General features: G+C 46.9%; 1 protein-coding gene across 1 annotated transcript in view; it reads right to left on the reverse strand.

Annotated features, from left to right (window-relative positions):
- robo2 (roundabout, axon guidance receptor, homolog 2 (Drosophila)) overlaps positions 1-26,479 on the reverse strand; it is a 1,057,792-nt gene that overhangs the window by 164,361 nt on the left and 866,952 nt on the right. Inside the window, exons 7-9 of the mRNA XM_052015293.1 lie at positions 21,571-21,582; positions 11,719-11,843; positions 4,499-4,670 (exon numbers count right to left, since the gene is read on the reverse strand). Of these exons, the coding sequence (XP_051871253.1) occupies positions 4,499-4,670; positions 11,719-11,843; positions 21,571-21,582 (309 nt within the window). The remainder of the gene's footprint in view (positions 1-4,498; positions 4,671-11,718; positions 11,844-21,570; positions 21,583-26,479) is intronic.

The following is a 26,479-nucleotide window of genomic DNA, read 5'->3' on the forward strand; positions in this document are numbered from 1 at the left end:
TTTACCAATTTGCGTGAATCTTTGCAGAATTGTCTCATTAACAATTACCAACTCGTACACTGCACTCGAAAACAATTGTAATCTTTCCCCTTGACCACTGTGGGACATGTCAGCCCATTCAAGGTGCTTTTAGTTACAGCAGGCACAGTAGTGTAGCGGTTAGCGTAACGCTATTACAGCACCAAGGACCCAGGTTCAATTCCAGCCGCTGTCTGTAAGGAGTTTGTACGTTCTTCCTGTGTCTGCGTGGGTTTCCTCTGGGTGCTCCGGTTTCCTCGCACATTCCAAAGATGTACGGGTTAGGAAGTTGTGGGCATGCTATGTTGGCGCCAGAAGCGTGGCGACACTTGCAGGCTGCCCCCAGAACACTCTGCGCAAAAGATGTATTTCACTGTGTGTTTCGATGTACATGTGACTAATAAAGATATCTGATCTTATCTCTGTATCTTAACTCCACCTCTTTCTCTGAACACTGAACGAGAAGCCTGCAAATCCCAGTTCTGTGATTTTTAAGCTGAATCCCACTCACACCGCTTTTGGGATGGAAGAGCAAATTCCTGATTTCTTTCAAGCCTTCATGTGAAGAAAGGCTCCCTGACATCAGCCCCAGCTCTTATCTCAAGGTATATACACAGGAGACATTGTTGGTCACTGCTAGTCATATGGAATCCATCTACCCTGGCAATTTAAACAGCTGCATTAAGATGTGCAGTCACAAATCCTTTCTGCATTGCACTTTACACACATTGCTTGCTGGCTTGTTTGCCTAAACCGCACCCTTGTCCTTTCAATCCCTTCATTTGCACATTCCTTTGTCCTTTAAATATCTAGTTGCCTCATTTCACAACCTTCGATGGAACAACTTTTTTTATTTTGCTTTGTCCAGGTTTTCCGTTGTGCCAGGATTGCCCTAGTGTTTCCGGGAACGAAGGAGTGAACTCGCAGTAAATGACTATTAATACCTTTTTTTCTTTTCCATTTTGTTTCAACACTTTATCTTTTGCAGAGATATTTGTGATTGGTAAAATTAAAGCTGCCTGTTTCAGGATAGCAAGCCTAACAAAAGGGTTTGCATGTCCAACAAACTTCTACATGCCCCTCCCCCTTTGGTTTTCCCTTATCCCTCTGGCCCCTTCACCCCTTCTCCTTCCCCTCCCCTGTCCTCATGACCTGCCCCTAACCCACACCTTCATCCCTCTGGTTCCCCACCTCCTTCCCTCCATTCCATGGTCCACTGCCCTCCTCTATCAGATTCCATCTTGTTCAGCATCTTGCCTCTTCCACCCATCACCTCCCAGCTTCTCACGTCGTTCCTACTGCCCCCCCCCCTTCCCCACCTACCTACCTTCCCCCTCTCACCTGGATTCACCTGTCACCCACCAGCTCATGCTCCTCCCCCTCCCCCACCCTTTTATTCTGGCTTCTGCCCTCTTTCTTTCCAATCCCAATGAAGGGTCTTGGTCCAAAACGTCCACTGTTCATTTCCCTCCACAGATGCTGCCTGACCTGCTGAGTTCCTCCAGCATTTTGTGTGTTGCGCCAAACTTCTACAGATGTACTTTGAAAGTATCCTGACTGGTTGCATCATGGTCTAGTATGGCAATTCGAATGCGCAGGAACGTAAGAAACTGCAGAGAGTCATGGACTCAGCCCAATACATCACAGGCACATCCTTCCCACCATCGGTTGTATCTACAGGAGGCGCTGCCTCGAGAAGGCAACGTCCATCATCAAAGATCCCCACCATGCGGGCCGTGCCATCTTCTCGCAGCTCCCATCAGGCAGGAGGTACAGAAGCCTGAGGTCCCACACCACCAGGTTCAGGAACAGCTACTTCCCTTCAACCATTCGGTTCTTGAACCAACCGGCACAACCCTGATCACTACAGTTGAGCAACACGATGACCACTTTGATCGTTTTGCACTAAAATGGACTTTGTGTTATTTTTTGTTCTAGTTGTGTTCTTGTAAAAATTGTGTATAATTTATGTTTAATTTATGTCTTTCTTCTGAATGCTGATTATCTGATGCTATGTGCCTGTGATGCTGCTGCAAGTAAGTTTTTCATTGCACCTGTGCACACATGGACTTGTGCATGCGACAATAAACTCGACTATGACTTTGCTGACACACACAGAGTGTGAGGGAGTGTCAGGGGTGACACAGAGTGATAGAGTAACACAGCACAGAAACAGGCCCTTTGGCCCAGTCTGGCCATCATGTACCCACCTATACTCATCCCATTTACCAGAACTTGGCGTTCTCTGCCTCAGCGATACGAATGCTTGTCCAAATACTTCTTAGATGTTGTGAGAGTCTCTGCTTCCACCACCCCCTCAGGCTATGAGTTTAGATTCCAACCATCTTCTGGATGGAAACATTTGTCCTCAGATCCCCTTTAAGCCTCTTACTTCTTGCCCTAAACCTTTGCCATCTTGGCTTGGATGCCTCTGCTATAGGGAAAAGTTTCTGACTCTGACCCTCATAATTTTGTGTCCCTCCATTAGCTCACCTCCAGCCCAGTCTACTCAGCTCCAGGGAGAACATAGCCAGCCCATCCAATCTCTCCTCATGACTGACATGCTCCACACCAGGCAACGTCCTGGTGAATCTCCTCTGCACCCTTTCCAGTGCAATCACATCCTTCTTATAGTGTAGGGGCCAGAACTGTGCACAGTACCCCAGTTGTGACTTAACCAATGTTCTATAAAGTTGTACCATACCTCCCCGTTCTTATATTCTCAAGAAGGCGGCATCCATCACTAAGGGCCCTCAACATCCGGGACACGCCCTCTTCTCATTACTACCATCGGGGAGGAGGTACAGGAGCCTGAAGACCCACAATCAATGATTCAGGAACAGCTTCTTTCCCTCCGCCACCAGATTTCTGAACGGTCCATGAACCCATGAACACTACCTCGTTATTCCTTTTGTTTTGCACGACTTATTTATTTTTGTAATTTATGGTAACTTTATGTCTTTGCACTGTACTGCTGCCGCAAAACAACAAATTTCACAACATATAGGTCAGTGATAATAAATCTAATTCTGATTCTGATTCTGGGCCACTGAAGGAATTTGTTCCCAATATCTACCTTTGCTGCCACCTTCAGAGATCCTTGTACACTGGGGTCCCTCTGTTCCTCAATACTACCAGGGCCCTAGCAGTCACTGTAAATGGCTTCACCCTCATTAATCCTCCCAAAGTTCATCATTGGTAATTTTAAAACTTTATTTACAGCACGTTAACAGGCCCTTCCAGCCCAATGAGCCCGCGCCGCCCAATTACACCCATGTTAACCTCCGTACGTCTTTTGGAATGTGGGAAGAAACCGGAGCACCCGGAGGAAACCCACGCAGTCACGGGGAGAACGTACAAACTCCTTACAGAGAGCAGCCGGAATTGAACCCCGATCGCTGGGATTATAACAGTGTTACGCTAACCGCTACGCTACCTTGCCGCTCTTTCGGGTGGACACAAAGCAGTTGAGGTGGGGTTGGGCAGTGTTGGGGAGGAAGGTTCTCCTCACTGCCCCAGCTAATATTTATCCCCCAATCACCAAAACTAACTGGGGACACAAGAGATGGCAGATGCTGAAATCTGGAGCAACAAACAAGCTGTTATGGTCTCCCAACTCTACCCCTCCTCCTTCCCCTACCTGGCTCAACCTGCCCATCATCCTTCACCCCTCCTCAGTCCACCAATCACCTCGGGCTCCTGTCTCATCCCTCCCCCTCTCCTCTTTAAACTGGCAGTCTCCCCTCTCGGCTCTCAGTCCTGAAACATCGACAATTCCTTCTTCCCCCACAGATGTTGCTCGACCTGCTGAGTTCTTCCTGCAGTTTGTTTGTTGCACTAAAACTAGTTACTTGGTTACCTCCACTTTGCTGTGTGTGGGAGCTTGCTGTGATGACGTTTCAAGAGCACTTCATTGCTTGTGAAGAGATGCCTGGGGATGTGAAATGCGAGCCTTTCTTTCTTCACATGAAGGGAAACACCTGTACTACATCAATGCACTCTGTACTAACCCAATGTAACTGCACTGTGCAATGAATTGACCTGTACGATCGGTATGCAAGACAAGTTTTTCACTGTACCTCGGTACAAGTGACAATAATAAACCAATCCCAATACATATTGGTATGCTTTTTCAATCCGGCACTCCCAACCCCTCCGAATCCCCGCACCGTAAGTTTAGGACAAGATTGAGAGGGGATCTGAGGAAGAGCTTTCTCAACCAGGGGGCAGTTGGAATCCGGAACGCATCACCTGAGAAGCTGGAGGCAGGTACCCTGACCACATTCAATAAGTATCTGGACAAGTACTTGCATCATCGAGTCTCTGAAGACTATGGACCAAGTGCTGGTACACGGGATTAGTCAAGGTGGATACTTGCTGGTTAGTATGGAGATGGTGGGCCGAAGGGCCTGTTTCTGTGTACGGCTATGATTCTATGATACCGCCGCCTGACGCTTGCAACTTGAGTTGTTCACCTTACCGTCAGTGACCTCCAGCTGAGCCTTGGCGAGGATGCTGCCCGCAACTGTGAGAGCCTGGCAGATGTAGTAACCGGCGTCTGACCTCTGGATGTTGGTGATGGTGAGGTCCCCGCCGGGGGAGACGGCAAAACGACTGGACGGCTGTGGCGGCTGGTTGGGAAACAATAGGCTCTGGAAGGGAGACACAACAGAGACCCCATTGCAACTGGTTTCTGTGACCATCTATACAACACTAACGATCCATTAAAATGGGATTCACACAGTAGCATCCGAAAAATAGAAAATATCAGAAAAGCAAGTACTTGCAAATATAAATAAAGAGTATAAGAGTATAGAAGCCATGTTTGGCTAGGCCGCACTTGGAGTACTGTGTGCAGTTCTGGTCACCCCATTACAGGAAGGGCGTGGAGGCTTTGGAGAGGGTACAGAAGAGGTTCACCAGGATGCTGCCTGGATAAGAGGGTATGAGCTATCAGAAGAAGTTGGACAAACGTGGGTCACTTTCTCTGGAGTGTCGGAGGCCGAGGGGAGACTGACAGGAGTTTATAAAATTATGAGAGGCAGAGATAGGGCAGTCAGTCAGAATCTTTTTCCCAGGGTAGAAATGTCAAATACTAGAGGACATGCATTTAAGGTGAGAGGGAGGAAAGTTTAAAGGAGATGTGCGGGGCAAGTTTTTTTTACACACAGAGTGGTGGGTGCCTGGAACAGGCTGCCAGGGGTGGTGGTGGAGGCAGATCCGATAGTGGGGTTTAAGAAGCTTATAAATATGCGCATGAATATGCAGGGAATGGAGAGATATGGATCATGTGCAGGCAGAAGGGACTTAGTTTAATTTGGCATCATGGTCGGCACAGACATTGTGGGCCGAAGGGCCTGTTCCTGTGCTGCACTGTTTTAGTTCTGTGTTTTTAGCCCATCCTAAAGTTGGGACACAAGAGACTCCAGAGGCTGGAACCTGGAGCAACAAATTATCTGCTGGAGGAACTCAACCGATCGAGTGCTCATCTGCTGAGTTCCTCCTGCAGATTGTTTGTTGTTCAATCCTAAAGTAATATACAGCCAATAAGGATCCACGTTGGATTAAGACCAGTCGGACAATTAGTGGCTCATTGAGGAGATCCCTTGCCTGGGTCACAATGTTTCAGACCACTCTTGAGATTTTAACACATGATCTCGACTGACATTTCCAGTACAGAGGGAGTGCTGCATTGTCAAAGGGTCAGTGTTCAACCCAAAACTCTGCTCGTTCTCTCAGATCAACCCCTGACCCAATGAGTAGGCAGCCAATACTGATCTCCCTCCATTACTTAAATACATCTGGTCATTATTGTCCAGTCCAGATGAAGGGTCTCAACCCAAAACGTCGACTGCCCATTTTCCCCCACAGACGCTGCTCGACCCGCTGAGTTCCTCCAGCAGATCGTTTGTTGCTCCAGATTCCAGCATCTGGAGTCTCTTGTGTCTCCTGTGGTTATTGTTGCTGTTTGTGGGAGCTTGCTGTGCTCAGATTGGCTATTTCTCTACAGTGGGGGCATCAGTTCCAAAGTATTTCAGTGGGAGAGGTGTTATGTGATGCTCAGAGATTGTGAAAAGTGCTGAAGAAATGTAGGTCTTCCTTTCAGTGTAACACTGGAATCCCAATTCAGTGTGACTGTGGCTTCAGCAGGTCATTATTTGTTCGTGCAAGGGTTCCCCAATTTCAAGTGGAGACTGAGCATTCTAACTCATTAGAATTCTCTTCTCCAGGAGCAAGAGAGGTGCACTCACTGATTATATTCAGCGGTGAAGTGGATTATTTAAGGGGATCACGGAGATGGGGATCAGGCAGTAAAGAGGAGCTGAAGCCAAAGATCAAGTCAACCATGACCTTACTGAAGGGTGGGCTAGGCTGGAGGGGCTGAACGGCTGAGAGATGGTGCAGATAGATTGACGCCTGGCCAGGGATGCAACCCATCTGTTTCCGTTTCAGGCAGTTGCCTGGGACAATCCGTGTCTTCCAAACACTGGACGGTCCAGTGGCATATCTGGTAGAGCTGTTCCATCAGATGTCCCGCGACCCAGGTTTGATCCTGACCTCTGGCGCTGTCTGTGTGGAGTCTGCACGTTCTCCTTGCGACCACGTGGGTTTCCCCCTGGCTGCTCCGGTTACCTCCCACATCCCAAAGGCGTGCTGTTAGGGTAATTGGGCGCACTAAATTGCCCCTCGTGTGTAGGTGGGTGGCAGGAGAGTAAAGGTTGAGTTGATGGGCATGTGAGGGGGAATGGTATTGATCTGAAAGCTGGCATGGACTCGATGGGCTGAATGGCCCCTTCTATGTTGTATGAGAAATATAAGAAACTATTCATAGAGACAGGTCCTTCACTCCGGTCTGTGCTTCCCATCAACCACCCACTTACACCAACCCTACATCGGTGTGATCCACACTTCCAACACCCCCAGATTCTACTACTCACATCTGGGGCAAATTACAGCAGCTAGTTAACCTTAACAACCTGCATGTCTTTGGGATGTGGGAGGAAACTGGAGCATCCGGGGGAGAGCCACGCGGTCACAGGGAGAACATGCAGACTCCACCCAGACAGCGCCCAAGGTCAGGATTGAACCTGGGCCTCTTGTGCTGTGAGGCAGCGGCCCTACCAGCTGTGCCACTGGTCTGCTGACGAAAATCAATAAACCTGCAGATGCTGGAAATCTGAAATAAAATCAGAGAATGGCGGATACCCTCAGGCAGCTCTGATGAAGAGCCTTTGACCCAAGGCGTTAACTTAGTTTCTCTCTCCACAGATGCTGCCTGACACGCTGAGTGTTTCCAGCATTTTCAGTTCTTACCTCCGCTCCTGGTCCCGATCCTGGGCGTTAGACAAGTTAGAGAGAGTGTAGTATGAAAGGCCAGGGGTCAGATGACAGTGACAACACTACTGACCCCCATGGTCGGATGATAGCATTGCCTATCGGGTCGGAAGCTACACCACTGTCAATCAAGGGTCCGGCTCCGCCTCACCCATTAAAGAGCACACCTGAGGATTGGCTCGTAACCCACCTTTGTTCTTGATCCTGAGTCATTGGCTTGTTTGAATTACCTGAGCGGCTCCACCCAGTTACAGCCCTATAGAAGATGGTACATGTGGGCAGCTCTCCCTCTTTTCCGATTGCTGCCGGGGTGGAGACCACAGGTGAGAGGGTGCACTTCCACAGGGGTCTAGGAGCATCCTGAGTAGATTCCCAGTAGCGTAGAGCCATTGTTTGTCCAGATTCAGGGGGTTCAGACAACGTATTTGTTCTTTCCCTGATTGTTTGTACTAGTTCGTTGTGTGTGTGTGCGTCTGTGCACTTCACCCCCGTTGCGACTCCCCCCACGTTTCGCGATCACCTGAGTGCGAGTGTGCATTTGTTCCTTCACATTCTGTCCCCGAAGTACAAACACTGTGTGTCCAGATACCTCTATCTTTAAGATTCAAAAGAACCTTTCTCAAAACAGAGAGCAGATAGATTGAGAGGGCTGGAGGGGTAGGGAGGGTGAGAGATATGAACAAGAGGATGTGGTTTTTAAATGTGTAAGGGGACTGGAATATAAGGGCCAGAACAGGCAGGGCTGAAGAGGGTCCTGATCTAAACCAAACCCAACAGAGGTGGGGCTTAGAGGGATATGGGTCGAATGCAGGAAATCGGGACTAGTTGGGTGGACAACGTGGTCGGCATGGACTGGTTGGGCTGAAGAGCCTGTATCCGTGCTGTATTGCTCTATGACTGTGACTCGAGTGGTTCAATAGCCTGTGGATCCTCTCCTCCCCTGCTGTAACCCGAGACTTACACAGGAGGGCACAACGGCAAATTAACACTTTTCAATTAGAGTGCCTGCAAATTCTTCACTCTCTTAAATTATGTCACCGTTTAATTAAAAGGTGAATACTTTTATTAGTTAGTGATGGATGGTCCACTCTGATAGATTCAAGGATGATACCATTAGCCCTCATTCCGGTGAACAAATTGTCTCTCATGGCTCTGCAAATTATGCCTAACCTTGCATTATTTGCCGGGAGAATTCACAGCTAACTCTCCATTAGCCGAACACAAGCCCTCCTCTAAGAACACAGTGTCTGCGTTCCATCGATGATGATTACATCCTTGTCGTTAAAGCTGCCTGGCTCAATAAATAGTTCCTGATGATCTTAAAATGGTGGGTTTAAGGTGTCCGAGGAAAGGCAAAGTTCGGTCACTTTCACGTTCCTTATATCCTATGTATGGGTTGTGGGATGCTATGTTGTGGGCTGCTATGTTGTGGGATGCTATGTTGGTGCTGGAAGTATGGCGACACTTGCAGGCTGCCCCCAGAACACTCTACACAAAAGACACACTTCACTGTGTCTTTCGATGTACATGTGACTAATAAAGATATCTTATCTTATCTTATCTTTGATGAAGTACTTGATCAAACTGTCTGTCTTTCTAACAGTGCCAAATGTTGTTTGCTGAAGCTCCCATGAAATGCCCTACAACATTTACTATATCAAAGGCACTATATTGTGTGCAGTTCTGGTTGCCCCATTACAGGAAGGATGTGGAGGCGTTGGAAAGGGTGCAGAGGAGATTTACCACGATGCTGCCTGGATTAGAGGGTATGAGCTAGAAGGAAAGGTTGGACAACCTCGGGTTGTTTTCTCTGGAGCATCAGAGGCTGAGGGGAGACCTGATAGATATTTATAAAATTATGAGAGGCATAGATAGGGTAGAGAGTCAGAATCTTTTTCCCAGGAAAGAAATGTCAAATACTAAAGGATATATATTTAAGGTGATAGGGGAAAAGCTTAAGGGAGATGTGCGGGGCAAGTTTAATGGTCTGCAAGGAGTGGTAGTAGAGTGGTGTTTAAGAGACACTTCGACAGACACATGAATATGCAGGGAATGGAGGGATATGGATTATGTGCAGGCAGAAGAAATTTAGTTTAATTCGGCATCATGTTCGGCCCAGGCATCGTGGGCCGAAAGGCCTGTTCCTGTGCTGTACTGTGCGATGTTCCACGTTCTATGTACATTTAAACTTGCGAGAGGAAGGAAGATTTCAAGTCTGCTGACATTACTTTCCGCTCTGCATTAACAGTCATCCTATCTTTGGCTCAGTGGGAAGCAAACCTGTCTTTGGGTCAGAAGGTTGTGGGTTCAAGTCCTGCTCTGATGATCTAGCGCAGTACTGAGTGAGTGCCATACTGTCTCACCTCACCTGCAAACAATCATTACTATGCTGAGTTTTTGGAAGTTTTCCCTAGTATACTAGAGGGTGTGCATTTAAGGTGAGAGAGGGGAAAGTTCAAAGATGTGTGGGGCAATTTTTTTTTCACACATAGTGGTGGGTGCCTGGAATATGCTGCCAGGGGTGGTGGTGGAGGCAGGTAGGCCGGTGGTATTTATGAGGCTATTAGGCACATGAATGTGCAGAGAATGGAGGGATATGGATCACGTGCAGGCAGAAGGGATTAGCGTAATTATGCATCATTAGTTTTATTAGTTCAGCACAACATTGTGGGCCGAAGGGCCTGTGCCTCTGCTGTACTGTTCTATGTTTTCTACGTTCTATCAGTAAAGAGAAATACATTCATCTGGTCATTATCACATTGCTGTTTGCAGAAACTTGCTCTACACAGATTTGATGCAATTATTACCTTACAACAGTTATGTTGGTTGCATGTCCAACAGTATCCTCCCAAAATAGATACTCCATTCTGAGACCTGACAAGGTAGGACATTACCAGGTGGACAGAGGAAATACATCAAGCTTAAAGCTTTACTGAGAACGTGCAGCATTCACACCAACTGCTGGGGAGTTTGTGGCCCACGGCCATTCAAAGTGTGGGAACAATCGGGGTGGTGCTGAGAACTTCGAGTCCATGCATCAGGAGTGCCCAGAGGCCCTGAGTAAGCAGTGGAAGGAGTGCACCACTTCCATCATTCACCTCCTGCCCCATTTCTTGCAGAATCTGTAGACCCCACATCAGTCACCTCAGGACACATGGAAATGGAGAGGAAGCAAGTCATCCTCGATCTCAAGGGACTGCTGAAGAGGGAGAAAGAGGAAACAGCAGTGACCACACTTCAACCGTGCTCTGCTGGCTTTGAAGGGGTTGGGATGTCGTGTAGCCGTGAAGGTTGTGAAAGAAACACAAGCAATCCTTGTTACATAAGAGTGTGAAATGAGGTTAGGGGAATAAGTTTCTTCCTAACGATGTGACCAGAGTTTGAAGGCACAGAGTGGAACGTGGTATGGCCCAGAGCCAAGTTTCCTGATCTCCTTGTAGTGTTGGGAACAGCTGGGCCGATTACAATGGACCTGATTCATTCCCAGGGTTGGGAAAACTATTTGCTCAGCCAGGAACAGCACCACATACGGAGGTTGAAAAAGTACTCAAGTGTCGTAGGTTCACAAAGAAATGCAGCATGGAAACTGGCCCTTTGGCCCAACTCGTCCATGCTGACCATGGTGCCTACCTGAGCTGGTCCCATTTCCCTGCATCTGGCCCCATATCCCTCTAAATCTTTCCTGTCCATGGGCCTGTCCAAGTGTCTTTTAAATGTTGTAATTGTACTCGTTCCACACACTCACCACCCTCTGTGTGAAGTTGCCCCTCAGGCTCCCTTTAAATCTTTCCCCTCTCACCTTAAGGCTGTGCCCTCTGATTTTAGACTCCTCTATCCTGGGGACCATCCTCCTTATCTGTGTCCCTCATGATTTTACACGCCTCTGTAAGGTCACCCCTCAGCTCCTTTCACTCCAGGGAAGAAAAGCCCCAATCTAATCCTACATTAATCCCAATTTTTTGTTATTTCTATGGAAAATCGCAACACGGACAATTTTCCAGGAACGCAACCCCCCCCCCCCACCCAACCTCCGCACTCCCCCCCCCCCCAGCACCATAACACGGACGGTCAAGAACATTTGTGTTCCTATCGCAAGATTCCTGGCTGCAGAACATCTCTAAGCTTTGACAGCCAATGAAATAAGATTGAAGTGTGGTCATTTGCAAGGTAGGAAATGTAGCCAATTTGTGCACAGCAAGCTCCCACGAACAGCGATGTGTTCATGACCAGAAGATGCATTTTTTCCCCAAAACGGGCTCCAGTTCTTTGGTTCGGCGATGAACTCTAACGGCGACTTGATGCGTCTCGTTAAACTCACGAGCGGAGTCGGGTTGGTGCTGGGCAGAAGTGTTGGAGGTCACCTACCTGGCTCCCCTCCTTCTGCCAGAAGATGGCCGGCTGAGGATTCCCCTTGGTCTCGCAGGGGAAGGTGGCTGTGCGACCCTGGGCCACGATCTGATCCCTCGGCCTCACGACGAACTGCGGGGCAGCTGACGGGCAGCCGGGCGACATGTGAGAGAGCAGAGAAGAGGGCAAGTGCGTTGGGTGAAGGCATCCTACGAACACGCTTACATGAGATGAGCCGCAGAGACAGATGGGTGGACCCCACCCCTTGACCCACAGAGCCAAACCACTCAGGGCGGCCACCAGTACGTTTGCCATTGTCACTCACAATCTCTCCACCCCTTTGCCACCCTTTGCCCCTTGTACCCTTCCCTGGTAACTACCCAGTGAGTGGCTGATAACCCAACAGTGTACCAGTTCCATCCACAACCAATCCCTGGTTCTTCCCACCTTGGATCATTCATTGGGACAAATATCCTGGGCAGATTCTCCCTCTCTCCAATGCACACGTCACTGGACAGTGACCCTGGCTGATTACCCCCTCTCTGTAATTTGGGAGTAACTAGACAGCGATCAGCCGAAGGGAACCAGGCCGACTTTCCCCTCTCTAATCCAGGGGGCCAGTGGATGGTGATCAGGGGCAAGAACCCCTCCCTCTAATGTAACAGTGATCAGACTGGGATCAGGAGCAGGAGCTCTGATTCCCACCTCCTTCCTGCCTCGCTCTAACCCAAGGGTTGCTGGAGAAGATCAGGGGCAGAAATCCCAGCTGATTTCTCCTCTGCGTAACCCTGGTATTACTGGACAGTCATTGGGAGCAGGTACACCGACTGATTTCACCTCTCTGGAAGCCAGGAATAAACAATGAACAGGAGCAGGAACCCTGGCTGATATCTCTCTCCCCCTCTCTCCCCCTCTCTCCCCCTCTCTCCCTCTCCCTGGACAGGAATCAGGAGCAGGAATTCCAACTGATTCTCTTCTCCTGCCTCTCTCTAACCCAAGGTCACCAGACGATGATCTAGAGCAGGAACCCTGGCTGACATCCCCCTGCGTCTAATCTCTGGATCACCAGGCAGAGTTCAGGAGTCGTCTTATTCCAGAACTCTGCAGAAGCCAGTAACACTGACGTCCTTTGTTTCGTTCTTCTTTTGGTTCGCTCTGTCAGTGTTGATGAGGCTGACAGGGTCTATTCAAACTAACAGTGCATGAGGAGTGAATTACCATCAGCAAATAAACATGTACTTCAGGGCACTTCACTCACTGCCTTTCCATCTGTGTGAGACTGTTAACCCATTGCCCTTGCACTGTTGCCTCGTCTACAAAGTCCATCTGCACAGACTGTTTGTTATACAGTCTATCTCACTAAAATAATTATCCACGTTCAACTAAAGTTAATTGTGCATTGCAGCTTTTAAGAAGTAGAACTCCCTTTTTAGAAGTGAATTGATTAAACCTTCTGCTTAAAAGGGAGCCTATGTTGGTGTCTCTGCTAAAGGGGTCCACGATGTAAGGTTCTCCAAAGTATAAATGGACAATAAATGGACGATGTGATCACTAGGTGAAAAAGCCCTTTGATTTAGCGGCATTGAATAATGAAAAGTAAACAACAGGAATCTCGCCGAGATCTGGAAAAGCCAGCAAAGACCAGATTAGAAAGTGTGCAGATTCCAAACGCAAAGTGGGCCCACTCCACAGCCCGATACACATGCCAAGTCACCCACTGATTTGTTAGTGTTTATCAAAACACGATGGTTAAGCACAGTCTCAGGGCCCAGCATGCACGGGCAATGCTGAACAAACACACACGCACGCTCACACGCACAGAGCCACACAGAGCATCTGAACTAGGCTCAGCAATAAATGAAGCAAAGCAATGAAGAGAGAGAGAGAGAGGCGGCTGAAGAGTGGGAACCCCAGTGTAACCTAAGCAGATCAAGGGGCAGAGCCCTGGGAGAGTTAATCTTTGCATTGGCTTGCACTTTAGCCAGAGAGTGCCCGGTTTGATTTGACTGAGGGCTGATAGTTAACTTGCGTTATAACATACAGGTGTAGGAATCAAAGGTGTTTGATGTGACTGGAGGTAGTTCAGTGACGATGGTACTAGATTACAACACAGGACTAAACTTCATTTAATTTAATTGTTAATTTAAGTTTACGTTAACTTACATTTGTCATGTACGTAACGTACTGTGCTGCTGCTGCAAAAAGCTAATTTTCATGGCATTTATACCCTGGGTATGTCTCCCCATGACAATAAACTTGAACTTGAAACTTCAGACAAAGAGATCAAATTCCAACTGGGGAAGCTGAGGAACTTAAATTTTGTTAAATACTGGAATAAAAACCTGTTAACAATCATGGAGACAGTTGTAACAACCTATCAGAGCAATCCCATGAGGGAAGGAAATCCGCCTTTCTTACCCAATCTGACTTTTGTGTGATTCCAAACCCACCAGTGTGTTGACTCTTAAACTGCCCAATAAGCCCGTCAGCCAAGAGGGTGACGTGGGATGGGTAATAAAGCCAGCATTAGCCCACATGCAGGAAAGAAGGCTGAGGAAAGGGTCTTTAGGACTTTTGACCTGTTTTGTTGATCTTGCAGGGCAATACAAGCAAAGCCAGGTACAACCACAACCCATGGAATAAACAGCAGCACTTCCCAGCCACTGCTCTCAGCCTGGGAGTTGTTTAACTTGACACTCTGGCCACAGCACAGAGATGTCAACGCCTTACGCAATAGGCAGATGAACTCTTGATCTCTCAATCTACCTCATTGTGGCCCTTAGACCTTATTTATCGAACTGCACTGCACTTTCTCTGCAACTGTGACACTATAATCTGCATTCTGTTAAAACTTTGTACTACCTCGATGTACTGACATTTTGGAATGATCTGTCTGAATGGCACGCAAACAAAGTTTTTCACTGTGTTTTGGTACACGTGACAATAGTGAACCAATTACAAATGCAACAGGCTGATTAAACACAAGCCAAGCCATTCTACCTTCCCATTCAGCTTCCCTGAAGCCCCTCCTGTTGCTTCATTAATGCTACCACGTGTTCTGCCTCCACAGCTTCATCCAAAGTCTGTCCTATTGTTCAAACTGCCTGAGCTGGAGTTTCAGGATATCAGTTCCTCTCCTGCCATCAAGGATTTGATGGGCCAAATGGCCTCCTTCCACATGGCAATAATTCTATGACTTTCAACATACCCAACTCTCTTCATTTCGTGTCCCTGATTTGTCCTTTATTCCTTACATACCAACATAAGAACTGACCCTAAATCCCTGCAACAACACCTTGCATCTGTCTAGCACCTTTAGGGTATTAAAACATCCCACAGAGCTTCATCTTATTAAATAAAATTCAGCTTCAAGTTAAACAAACAGATGGAACAAAAGAATTGGGGACAATCAAGAGGCCAGAATTGGAGGAGGACAGAAATCTTAGGAAGCTTAACACTGGAGTTTATCTTTGTGTCTCTCTTTTGGCTGGCTTTCCTTCATGAAGGTGTTTGGCTATATATTCAACTGCCCAATCTATCACAAAAAACCAGCCTCCCCTCCATTGACTTCCCACTGCCTCGGGAAAGCAGCTGATATAATTAAGGACCCCTCCCACCCCGGTCAGTCTCTCTTCTCCCCCCTCCCATTGGGCAGAAGATACAAAAGCCTGAGACCACTAGGCTCAAAGACAGCTTCTATCTCCCTGTTTTAAGACTCTTGAATGGACCCCTCATATGAAAAAAGAACTCCAGGTCTCTCAGTTTACCTCATCATGGCCTCTTGCACCTTATTGTCTGCCTGCACTGCACTTTCTCTGTAACTGTAACACTTTATTCTGCATTCTGTTATTGTTTTTCTTTTTGTACTACCTCAATGTACTTACGTACAGAATGATCTGTCTGGATGGCACGCAGACAAGGGTTTTTCACTGTATCTCAGCACACGTGACAATAATAAACCAGTTACTGGGATCCACTGTCCTATATGCAGCCAATATCCATTTACATACAGGAATCGGAATCAGAATCAGGTTTATTATCACTGACTTAGATGACGTGAAATTTGTTGTTTTGTGGCAGCAGTACAGTGTAAAGTTACAATAAATTACAAAAAATAAATAATAACGAGGTCGTGTTCACAGGTTCATGGACCGTTCAGAAATCTGATGGCGGAGGGGAAGAAGCCGTTTCTGAATCGTCGACTGTGGATCATCAGGCTCCTGTACCATGAACCTGTGAACACTACCTCGTTATTCCTGCTTTATTTTGTTCTATTTATTTATCTTTGTAAGTTATAGTAATTTTACATCTTTGCACTGTACTGCTGCCGCAAAACAACACATTTCACGTCATATGTCAGTGACAATAAATCTGATTCTGATCCCTGATGGCAGTAACGAGAAGAGGGCTTGTCCCAGATGGTGAGGGTCCTTAGTGATCAGTCCTTAGGAACAGGAATCCGTAGTCGATTCCTTGGTCCATCCTCCCACCCCTCATTGCTGCACCCCTTCCCCCACTCCATCTCCCAGGAAGCCTCAGACTGAGAGGGGTTCCTCGGTGTAAGTTTCACAAGGAGACAGAACCCATCCTGTCCTGTATAATGGGAAGGAGACTTGGTGTGCAGGACAGGGCACAGATTAATGCCTGTTAAAGCAACTAAACGAGCTGTGTTAGACGGGACAGAGAACACAAGCTTCCCTTTGAACTTCTGAATTTTTTTTTAAATGGCAACCTGCCTTTTCTGATTTGAGACTTAATGATTTATTAAAGTCGTTTTCACTTCACTGGAAATGGATTATCAAGAGCAATATTTAATTCATGATGGAATGCATATGCCTGAGGCAGAAGGATTTTCTTTTTTTTAAATCATTTTTTGAAGCCTTTGCATATCATGTTTTATTCAGCAAGATAAAGCAATTACATAGAGGGGGATGCTTGTTTAGAACCCTCAAAAAAAACCCTCACCGTCTCTGCAGTGTCCAAGTGGAATCAGGTAGCCAAGAGCCGCCCAACGTCACCAAACAGCAGCAAGGACTAGGAATTAAAGGGTGGTATCCAGGATGGAGAAATGATGAAGAGGTGTTTAATTATTGTGTGAAGGACCCAGCCTCTGGCTGGTTGGCCTCTTCCCCTCCGAGATTAGCCACCGTCAATAGACCATGTTAAATCTGGAAGCCAGCATCTGGATCGGGCTATCCTTTGAATGCATCCTTTAGAACTTGAATCGTATTCTGAAATCTTGAGCCTAATAATCTAGGTCAATTCTCTCAGTGCAGTCCTGGGGGACTGCTGCACTGTCGAATTAAATGTCGCTCTTTTTGATTCATTTCTGCTGAAGTGAACGTGTCTTTAACACGTCGTTGGGTCTCCAATCAGAAAGAGCCGTGCTACCATTTTAAAAAAGGGAGGTTTGCCACCGTCTGCCCCGCCCTAGGTCCCCTGTTTTGTGAGGAACTCAGTGGGTCAAGCAGCATTTGTTGGGGGGAGAGCAATTGTCCACATTTCGAGTTGAGACAATCAGGATTCTCCTCCTTCAGATGCTGCTCGACCTACTAAATTCCTCCAGCAGTTTGTTTTTTCCCCACCAAATTCCAGCATCTCTTGTGTCTCCATCTCTCGTTTTGTTATTTCAGCAGATATCAATTAATCTGAGTCCCAACCTTCTAATCATTGTATGGGAAGGAAAGGTGGGTTAGTAACCTGGCTGCACTCTCACTTGGAACCTGGACCCCCATTTCATTGAAGACCAAGAGAGTTCTCCCCATTTTTTGGCCCAATATTTCAGTGTAAGATTCACTATGATCCATATCCCTCTATTCCCAGCCTCTTCATGTGTCTGTCAAAATCCTTCTTAAATGTTGCTCTCGTATCTGCTTCTACCAACTCCCCTGGCATCTTGGACTCTGTAAAAGAACTTGCCCCACAAATAGAACATAGAACGTAGAACAGTCCAGCACAGGAACAGACCCTTCGGCCCACAATGTCTGTGCCGAACATGATGTTGAATTAAACTAAGTCTCCTCTGCCTATTCATGATCCATATCCCTCCTTTCCCTGTGTTTCCATGCGCCTAGCTAACAGCCTCTTAAATGCCACTATCATATCTGCTTCCACCCCTAGTCCTGGCAGTCCATTCCAGGCACTCACCACTCTCTGTGTAAAGAACGTGTCCTCCACATCCTTAAACCTTTCCCCTCTCACCTTAAATACATGTCCTCTAGTATTTGACATTTCCTCCCTGGGAAAAAAGATCCTGACTGTCTACACTATCTATGCCTCTCATAAATTTTGTAAACTTCTGTTAGGTTCCTCTCAGTCTCTGATGCTCTAGAGAAAGCAACCCAAATTTGTCCAGCCTCTCTTTATAGCTCATACCCTCTAATCCAGGCAGCATCCTGATAAACCTCTTCTGCACCCTCTCTAAAACATCTGTATCCTTGAAAATTTCAAACAATCACCTCTTAACCATTTATTCTCCAGCAAGTAAAACCCTCTCCTCATGATTTAACTCTTTTCCTAGAAATGCAGCATCACACATTGTCCAAGACCAATATCTCCTTTCCTAAGTCAGGGTGTTAGGAGCTGCCTACTGCACTCCAGGCATGGTCTAACAAGGGCCATCTCTCTATTATCCTTTATGGGGAACCTCACTACTTTGATCATACATTTTGTGGTCATCTGTCTCAAGCAGTGTGGATCTCCCTCAATCTGGCCTTGCAGCAGCGCTAACCTTTTGTGGTCCACACTGGCCCCAAGGGTGGTCCTCACTGGCTGTTCCCACAAGGCGGAGCCACCTGTGAATGGCAGTTCAGCAAAAGACTGTAGCCCCACCCTCTCTCTGGACAGCACTGATGACTCCCTGACAGCTCCTGTTGTTAAAGGACTTTGCACAATTTCCAAACATTTATCGGAGACATTTAGAAGCAGTTGAAAAAAGGAAAGAAAATATTAATAAAGTAACTGAAAGCTTCTTAGTTTCAAAAGTTTTGAACAGCTTTTTAGTTAGAAACTAAAACTTTTTCCCTTTAGTGGGGGAAAGTTTAAGGGAGATGTGTGAGGCAAGTCTTTCACCCACAGAGAGTGGTAGGTGCCTGGAACAGGTTGCCAGGGGTGGTGGTGGAAGCAGATATGAGGGCGGTGTTTAAGAGGCATTTAGACAGACACATGAAGAGGCAGGGATCTGAGGAATATGGACTATGAGCCGGCAGTTTAGATTGACATCATGGCTGACACAGACATGGTGGGCCGAAGGGCCTATTCCTGTGCCGTACTGTTCTATGTTCTTATCTTCTTTTATCTTTTTGATGAAGTTCGACGATCCCATTCAAGTGGCCGCAATAGGTGTGCAGGCTATGACGGGTAAGGCTGAGAGCCCAGATATAAAGCCTACCCTCCGCTCAGCTCAGCAGCAGAGCCAGCAGAGCTGCTGCCCGACAGCTCCAGAGACCCGGCTTCAATCTGGACCTCCGGTGCTGTGTGGAGTTCCCGCCTTCTCCCTCGGCATGGAAAAGTTGGGCCGAGCTGTATTACTTCATGACTATAGTATACAAAATATACTCTATCTATTCCTCTTAGATAGAGTGGACAGCCAGCGCCTCTTTCCCAGGGCACCAATGCTCAATACAAGAGGGCATGGCTTTAAGGTAATGGGTGGGAAGTTCAAGGGAGATGTCAGAGGGAGGTTTTTCACCCAGAGAGTGGTTGGGGCGTGGAATGCGCTGCCTGGGGTGGTGGCGGAGGCTGATACGTTGGTCAAGTTCAAGAGATTGTTAGATGAGCGTATGGAGGAATTTAAGATAGAGGGATATGTGGGAGGAAGGGGTTAGATAGTCTTAGGTGTGTTTAGGTTTGAAGGTCAGGACAACATGGTGGGCCGAAGGGCCTGTATTGTGCTGTATTGTTCTATGGTTCTATGGACTGCTTGGGTTTCCACAGGGTGGTTCAGTTTCCTCCCACATTCTAACTGTACGGGTGGGTAACTGGCCACTGTAAACTACCCCGTAGCGTAAGTAGGTGGCAAAATAGAATCAGATGGGAGTTGATGAGCATGTGAGAATAAGCTGCAGCAGTGGAGGTAAATAGGGAGGGTGGAATGGGTCAGATGGGGTTGCGCTAGCATGGGTGCAATGGGACAAATGGGCCCCTTTTGTTATAAGTAAGATCCAGATGCCCAAGGACTCATCTGACTTCCAGTGGAGTTCCCCAGCACTCCAACTAACCAATGGTTACTTCAAGATGCTCGATCCTATCTACTTGCTCCTCTCATAACCAAGTCTTGTTTGATCGGGTTCCTGGGAGCTGGCTTGGGCTGCTCTACACTGCTAAAGGTGCTACAGAAACACAATGCTGTTGTAGCTGTTGATATTGAATTACTAGGGTTTTCCCAGCAGATCAATGTCTGTCAATGTTCAACGTCTGCCCAGCTCCCTTTCCTCTGCTGTCTTACACATGCGCAGGTTAAGGTCTGGCCCAGCTCTCGATGGCCTCTCTGAGGCAGCAGAGGGAGTTCAGAATCACCGTGGACCTTGTCGGTTTAACTCTTTCCTCACTCTTCCGGCAAGTATGTAAAGCAGCAGACGAGACCATGAGCAGAAGCAGGAAGGGAAAGCCACATTCTGTTCAAGCAGAACCCCACGTGGGATTAGAAGCCACCTCAAGTTTGAGACTGTCAGTGAGAGAGCACAGCTGCACTCCTGGACACTTCACACTAATCACCCCCCTACCCCCAAAACCCACGTGTCCCCACTCCCTCCCTCCACACAATGGGCCGTCCCCAGAAGATGCCAACCTGTAGCACTGGGTCTTCTGCACTCATTTAGTGGGGAGCAAGGCAGTGAGTGCTGGCATATCATCTGAGTGTCATGCATGTTCTGAGTCATCAAGCCTGACTGCATGTGTGTGCGCACACATGTGTGTGTGTGCGCACGTGTGCGTGTGTGTATATACAAATACATGCACACATGTAAATTTGTCCATGTTAGTAACCTGTGTCTGTGCAAGCATGCATGTGTGTATATGTTTGTGTGTAATTATGTCAAGTAATTATGTCCATGTAGTGTGTGTGTCAATTGTGTGTATGCACACATGTGTGTGTATACATGTGCAAATGCACATAATTATGTCCATGCCTGCGTCCCTGCACAAACAGTTAACTGTTTGTGCAGGGACACACATGCACGTGTTTGATTGTACCTGTGTGTGTGGACATGTGTGTACACATTAACATGTATTGCCTATCTGTGTCTATTTCTGTGTGCAAACTGTGTATCTGTCAGTAGGACTATGTGTGAGTGCATGTTTAAAGCCTCAGTGTATGTGTGAGTATTTGTGTGTACCTGAATGTATAATTGTGCGTGCGTGCGTGCGTGTGTCTCTCTCTCTCTCTCTCTCTCTCTCTCTCTCTCTAAACTGTGCATGTGTGTTTCAGAAGAATGTGCATGCAAGAAGTAAGGGTGCATCTGTATTTGAGTGTCAGTGTGTGGTCCACAGGATAATTCTGGTGCCTTCAGGCAATCCGATAGATCATCTAATACTTCATAGCAGAGACATATCTATCCATTTTCTTTCAAACACTTTCAAGACAGATCAATTAAATTGTCCCAGGAATTCACCGAGGAAGGCTTCACACCAGAAACTCTTGCTGCCGTACAGCACTCGTCCCGGCGTTTCTCTGCTGCAATGGCTGGCCTCTAATCCCCCGTGGAGATGCCACAGTTTGCTGCCTTTGCATTGCGTTGACACCCCCTCTCCGCCCCCACCCCCTCACCACCACCTCAGGTTACACAATGAGCAGGTGAATGAGCAGAGGCCAAGAGCTAGAGATCCAAGCATATACAGTCATGCCACGTGAAAGAAATGATGATTACTTACCAACAGGGTGTGCTGGAGACGGGGCACAATGGAGTGGGTGGAGATAACAAAGGAATTGACAATTTGTTTTACAAAGGAAAAAAAATAGAGAGATCATGAGATTAGAATGAATGAAGCATACAATGTACACATGTGAGGATGGATAACATCATTTAACACTCAACAGTTCCAAATACCAATGGGCTATCAGCCAGGCTTCCCGGATGAACGTGTACGTTCTTCTCTGAAGAGATGATACTCCCTTGTAATTTTGGTCTGGAGACAGGGTGGGGGATATGAGGAAAGAGTGGCTGGGAGGGTTGAGGGAAATGGTGAAGGGGAGAAGGATACAGGTGGAAGTAGGTATCTAGGAGAACGGTATGGTGAGGGTGGGAGTAGGTTGGTTGACGGTAAGGGAGAGTAACTGGATTGAGGAACACAGGGAAGAAGGTTAGGGATTTGGGGAGAATATGGGTAGGTGGGGAAGAGGATATGGTTGGGGAGTTGGGAGGTGGGATGAGGGAGACGGGAAGAAGACGAAGGATGAGGTCCTCTCTTGTTTTCGAATATGGGACCATGTGGGCAAGTAGAGATCAGAGCAGTTGAGTGTGAATGAGTCACTTCAAAGAATAATCAGTGCATCACTAAAAACTTAAATGTAGAAGATTATAACCACAGTCTTTCAGGAAAGATTTTACAAATTCGTGCAATGCAGTCACTTAACGACAAGCTACATATTCCACAGACCTCATCTTGAACTGTCGGTTACCATGGAGCAGGGTTCAGGAGGGAAAGGAGTGATCACACAACATCTGCCCCAGCTCTTACACTCGTTGGGGAATTGGAACCCTTTGTGGTGAAGACATGTTTAGATAGCGTGAACATTGATTAGCATCTCTTCCCCAACACTCCACCAGTCATTGTCCACCTGTGCGTCCCACCATAATGTCTCTGAGGAACCCGAGGAGAAGTTTTGAAGAACACGGAATTTATCCAGTGGGAAATCAGCAGACAGACATTGGGACTTCTCTTGTACTTGCGCTGCAACTTCAAGAGCAATCAGGTGAAAATTCCATTGTTCGCACATGTAAACAGGAGTGTGGTGTGTACAGGAGGGAAAGAGAGTAGGAGCGGGCAAAGCATGATTCTAATTCTGAGAGTTGGAGAGGAACTGGAGAGCAGGCAAACGTAAGGGAGACATTTAATGGAAGTGACCCAAATTATGGGGCTTTGATCAAGTTGATACTTCACTCTCAGAATGGTGGGTAATCACAGGAGTGGCACAATTGGCCAAAGAGGAGAATTTCTTTTCCCCAGCTGTCTGAATCTTGAAGATGGTCAACACGAACCTTCAAAAGCAAATTGGAGAAATATTCTAAAAGGAAATGTTTGTAAGGTTGTGGGGAGAGAGTAGGGTGTGGAGGACTCTTCTGAGGAGCTGGTGTAAGCATAATGAACTGAATGACTCCATTCAGTGCTGGATAGTTCAGTGAATTGGAAACAAGTGGGAAATGGTGACCAGGAGATAAGTGAGCTCAGATCTGGGTTACAAGTGAGGGGTCCTGTTCCAAGGATTACTCACTGACAGTGGAAACAAGAAAGTAGCTGTTGATTACAAACACAGGGTGATCCGACAGAAGGAAACTGAAATTATATTGAATATAAATATGGTCATTTTAGTGTATAACACCGGCCAAGACATTTGTTTTAGTCTCTCCTTGAAGATGAGGCCACTTGGAGAGGGAAAAGATTCCATTAGTAACATGTCCTGTCCATTAAATACATGGATAGTGATGGGACAGAGGGCAAGAGTGAATACTTGGGCTGATAAGAGTTCATGGAACATCTTGACTGAATTGTAAGGACTGTAGTATGAAGATTCATTTGGATTGTGTGTAGTTTAATTTGTCATCATCTCGATACAGACATCATGAGCTGAAGAGCCAGTTCTGTACTATTCTCTCTCTCTCTCTCTCTCTCTCTCTCTCTTTCTCTCTCTCTCTTTCTGTCTGTCATCAATGCCTGTATTCACTTCAAAGAATGACAGGAGATCCCAATGGAGCAGACACAAGAGCAGGGGAGAATATTTCCTCTGGTTGGCATAACTAGGACCATGGATGGCAGTCTCAGTGTAGGGGGTACAACATTTAGGACTGAGAAGAGGAGAAGTGTTTTCGTTCACAGGGTGGTGAAGCTGTGGATGGTGCTGGAGGCCAAGTCATTGAATATATCTATGAAGGAGTAGACAGAATTCTAGACAGAGAAAGGCATCTAAGGAGCAAGGGGAGAGTGTGAGATATAGGATTAAGACTGTCGATTGGCGATGACTGTATCAAATGGTGGAGCACGTTCAAAGATCTGAAGGACCTACTGCTCCTATTTTCTATATTTCCATACAGGATACCAGAAAGCAGTTCCCGGCTTTCCAGGTGGAATTCTGATTCTAGTTCTGCAGGTTTAAATGTGGAATCGATCCTTTGATGTTCAGGAATTTAATGGGATGGTAGGGAGAGAGAAACCAGAGTGAAGTGATTCACTTCCACAAGCTTGTACATATCCTGATAGTGGGACCTGATTATATGTGCACTTATGTGTGGGAGAATGAAGTCTGGCCATTTAATGTGAAGAGTCTACGGGATATGAAACAGATTTTGTTTAAAACGTTTCCTGTTGAACTTCTCTTCACCTGCTGTCAACGTCTCCTTCTTTTGCTCACCCACCCCCCCCCCCCCCCCCCCCGGGGCACTGGTACCTTGGAGAATAGCTGCCCTCCAAGACCATACCCCAGTGCTCTACTGTCCACACACAAGAGCGAGAAGAGGACGGCTATTGGGTTGGGATGGGCTTCGCGCTCAGCTTGAGGTTGTAATGAGGATCGAGATTTGAGATTCTCTTCCCTCTCTGTCCCACTGTCACCCCAAGCCGACAGGTGAGAGAAGGTTCCAATCCATCCCTGCTGAATCAATGTTACAGGAACAGCTTCTTCCCCTCCGCCATCAGATTTCTGAACGGTCCATGAACCCATGAACACTGCCTCGTTATTCCCCTTTTGCACTATTTATTTATTTTTGTAACGTATAGTAACTATTATGTCTTGCACTGTACTGCTGCTGCAAAACAACAAACTTCATGTCATATGTCAGTGATAATAAACCTGATCCTGATTCGGACCCAGCGTATCTCTTATTGAAAATCAAAAGCTGCAGATGCTGGAAATCTGCAATCAAAACAGGAGATGCTGGAAACACTCAGCAGGTCAGGCAGCGCCTGGGGGAAGAGAAGCAGAGTCATCATTTCAGGTCGAAGACCTTTCATAGGAACTGGGAAGGAGACTTAGGAAGTCGCAGGGAGGGGAGGAGCACAGGGACTGAGTTATAAGAAGAGGCTGGATAGGCTGGGACTGTTTTCCCCGGAGCGAAGGAGACTGAGGGGCGACCTTACAGAGGCTTATAGCATCATGGAAGGCATAAGTGAGGTGAATGGTCACAGTGTCTTCCCCAGAGTGGGTACATGGAACAAGCTGCCAGAGGAAGTGGTAGAGGTGGGTAGAATGACAGCATTTAAAAGACATTTGGACAGGTACATGGATAGGAAAGGTTTAGAGGGATATAGGCCAAATGCAGGCAGATGGAACTCTCTCAGGTAGGCACCCTGATCGGCATGGACGAGTTGGGCTGAAGGGCCAGCTTTTGTGTTGCAGAACTAAATGACTCTATAACTCTTTCACTCGAGGTGCAGTTCCATGTACTGGCACAGCTGATCAACACAGAAAAGAAATAGAGTACGCCAGCAAGAAATAACCTCAGATTTTTACTACCTCAATGCACTAATGTATGGAATGATCTGTCTGGATAGCATGCAAACAAAAGCTTTCACCATATCTTGGTACATGTGACAATAATAAACCAATTCTAATAATTTTAAGGAGATTGGAGCAAGGTATAAAGGGGATGTCAGAGGTAAGTTTTTTTACACAGAGAGTGGTGGGTGTGTGGAACACACTGCCGGCAGAGGTTGTGGGGGCAGATACATTAGGGACATTTAAGAGACTCTTAGATAGCCACATGAATGATAGAGAAATGGAGGGCTATGTGGGAGGGAAGGGTTAGATAGATCTTAGAGCAGGATAAAATTTCGGTACAACATTGTGGGCCGAAGAGCCTGTACTGTGCTGTAATGTTTTATGTTCTATGTTCAATACCAATCCTATAACCAACAGAGGTGACCAGTTATACATGATAAAAATACCTCGGACAGGTATGGGAGAGACTTATAATAGCTGTTTGGAATGCTGGCCTTTATATTGAAGGAGTAGAATAGGAAAGAGATGTACTGTTGTAGATGCACAAAACCTCAATTAGAACTCACCTGGAGCACTGTGAGCTCCAAGTATGAGAATCAAGGGATGTGAGGATAGCACAGGACCTTAGCACTGAGATAAGGCTGAGTTATAGGGAGAGGTTGGCCAGGCTCGTTCTTTATTCCTTGGAATGTAGGAGAATGAGGGGTAACCTTACAGAAATGTTTAAAATTATGAGAGGCATAGATAAGGTGGACGGTAACAGTCTTTTCCCCAGGGTAGGGGAGTCTAAAACTGAGGGGTATAGGTTTAGAGTGAGAGGGGAAAGATTTAAAAGGGACCTGAGGGGCAACTTTTTCACGCAGAGGGTGGAGAGTATATGAAACGAGCTGCCAGAGGAAGTGGGTGAGGCAGGTACAACAGTGTCATTTAAGAAGCACTTGGATAGGTACATGGAGGGACAGAGCTTAGCGGGATATGAGCCGAACTCAGAAAATTGAGACTAGATGGGTGGGCACCGTGGTCGGCATGGACTGGTTGGGCCGAAGGGCCTGTATCCATGCTGTATCGCTCTATGAATCTAAGCAATTAGCCATAATCCTATTGAATGGTAGAACAGGCACAAGGGGC

This window comes from Pristis pectinata, chromosome 4, assembly GCF_009764475.1.
Source record: "Pristis pectinata isolate sPriPec2 chromosome 4, sPriPec2.1.pri, whole genome shotgun sequence".
NCBI classification, from domain to species: Eukaryota; Metazoa; Chordata; class Chondrichthyes; order Rhinopristiformes; family Pristidae; genus Pristis; species Pristis pectinata.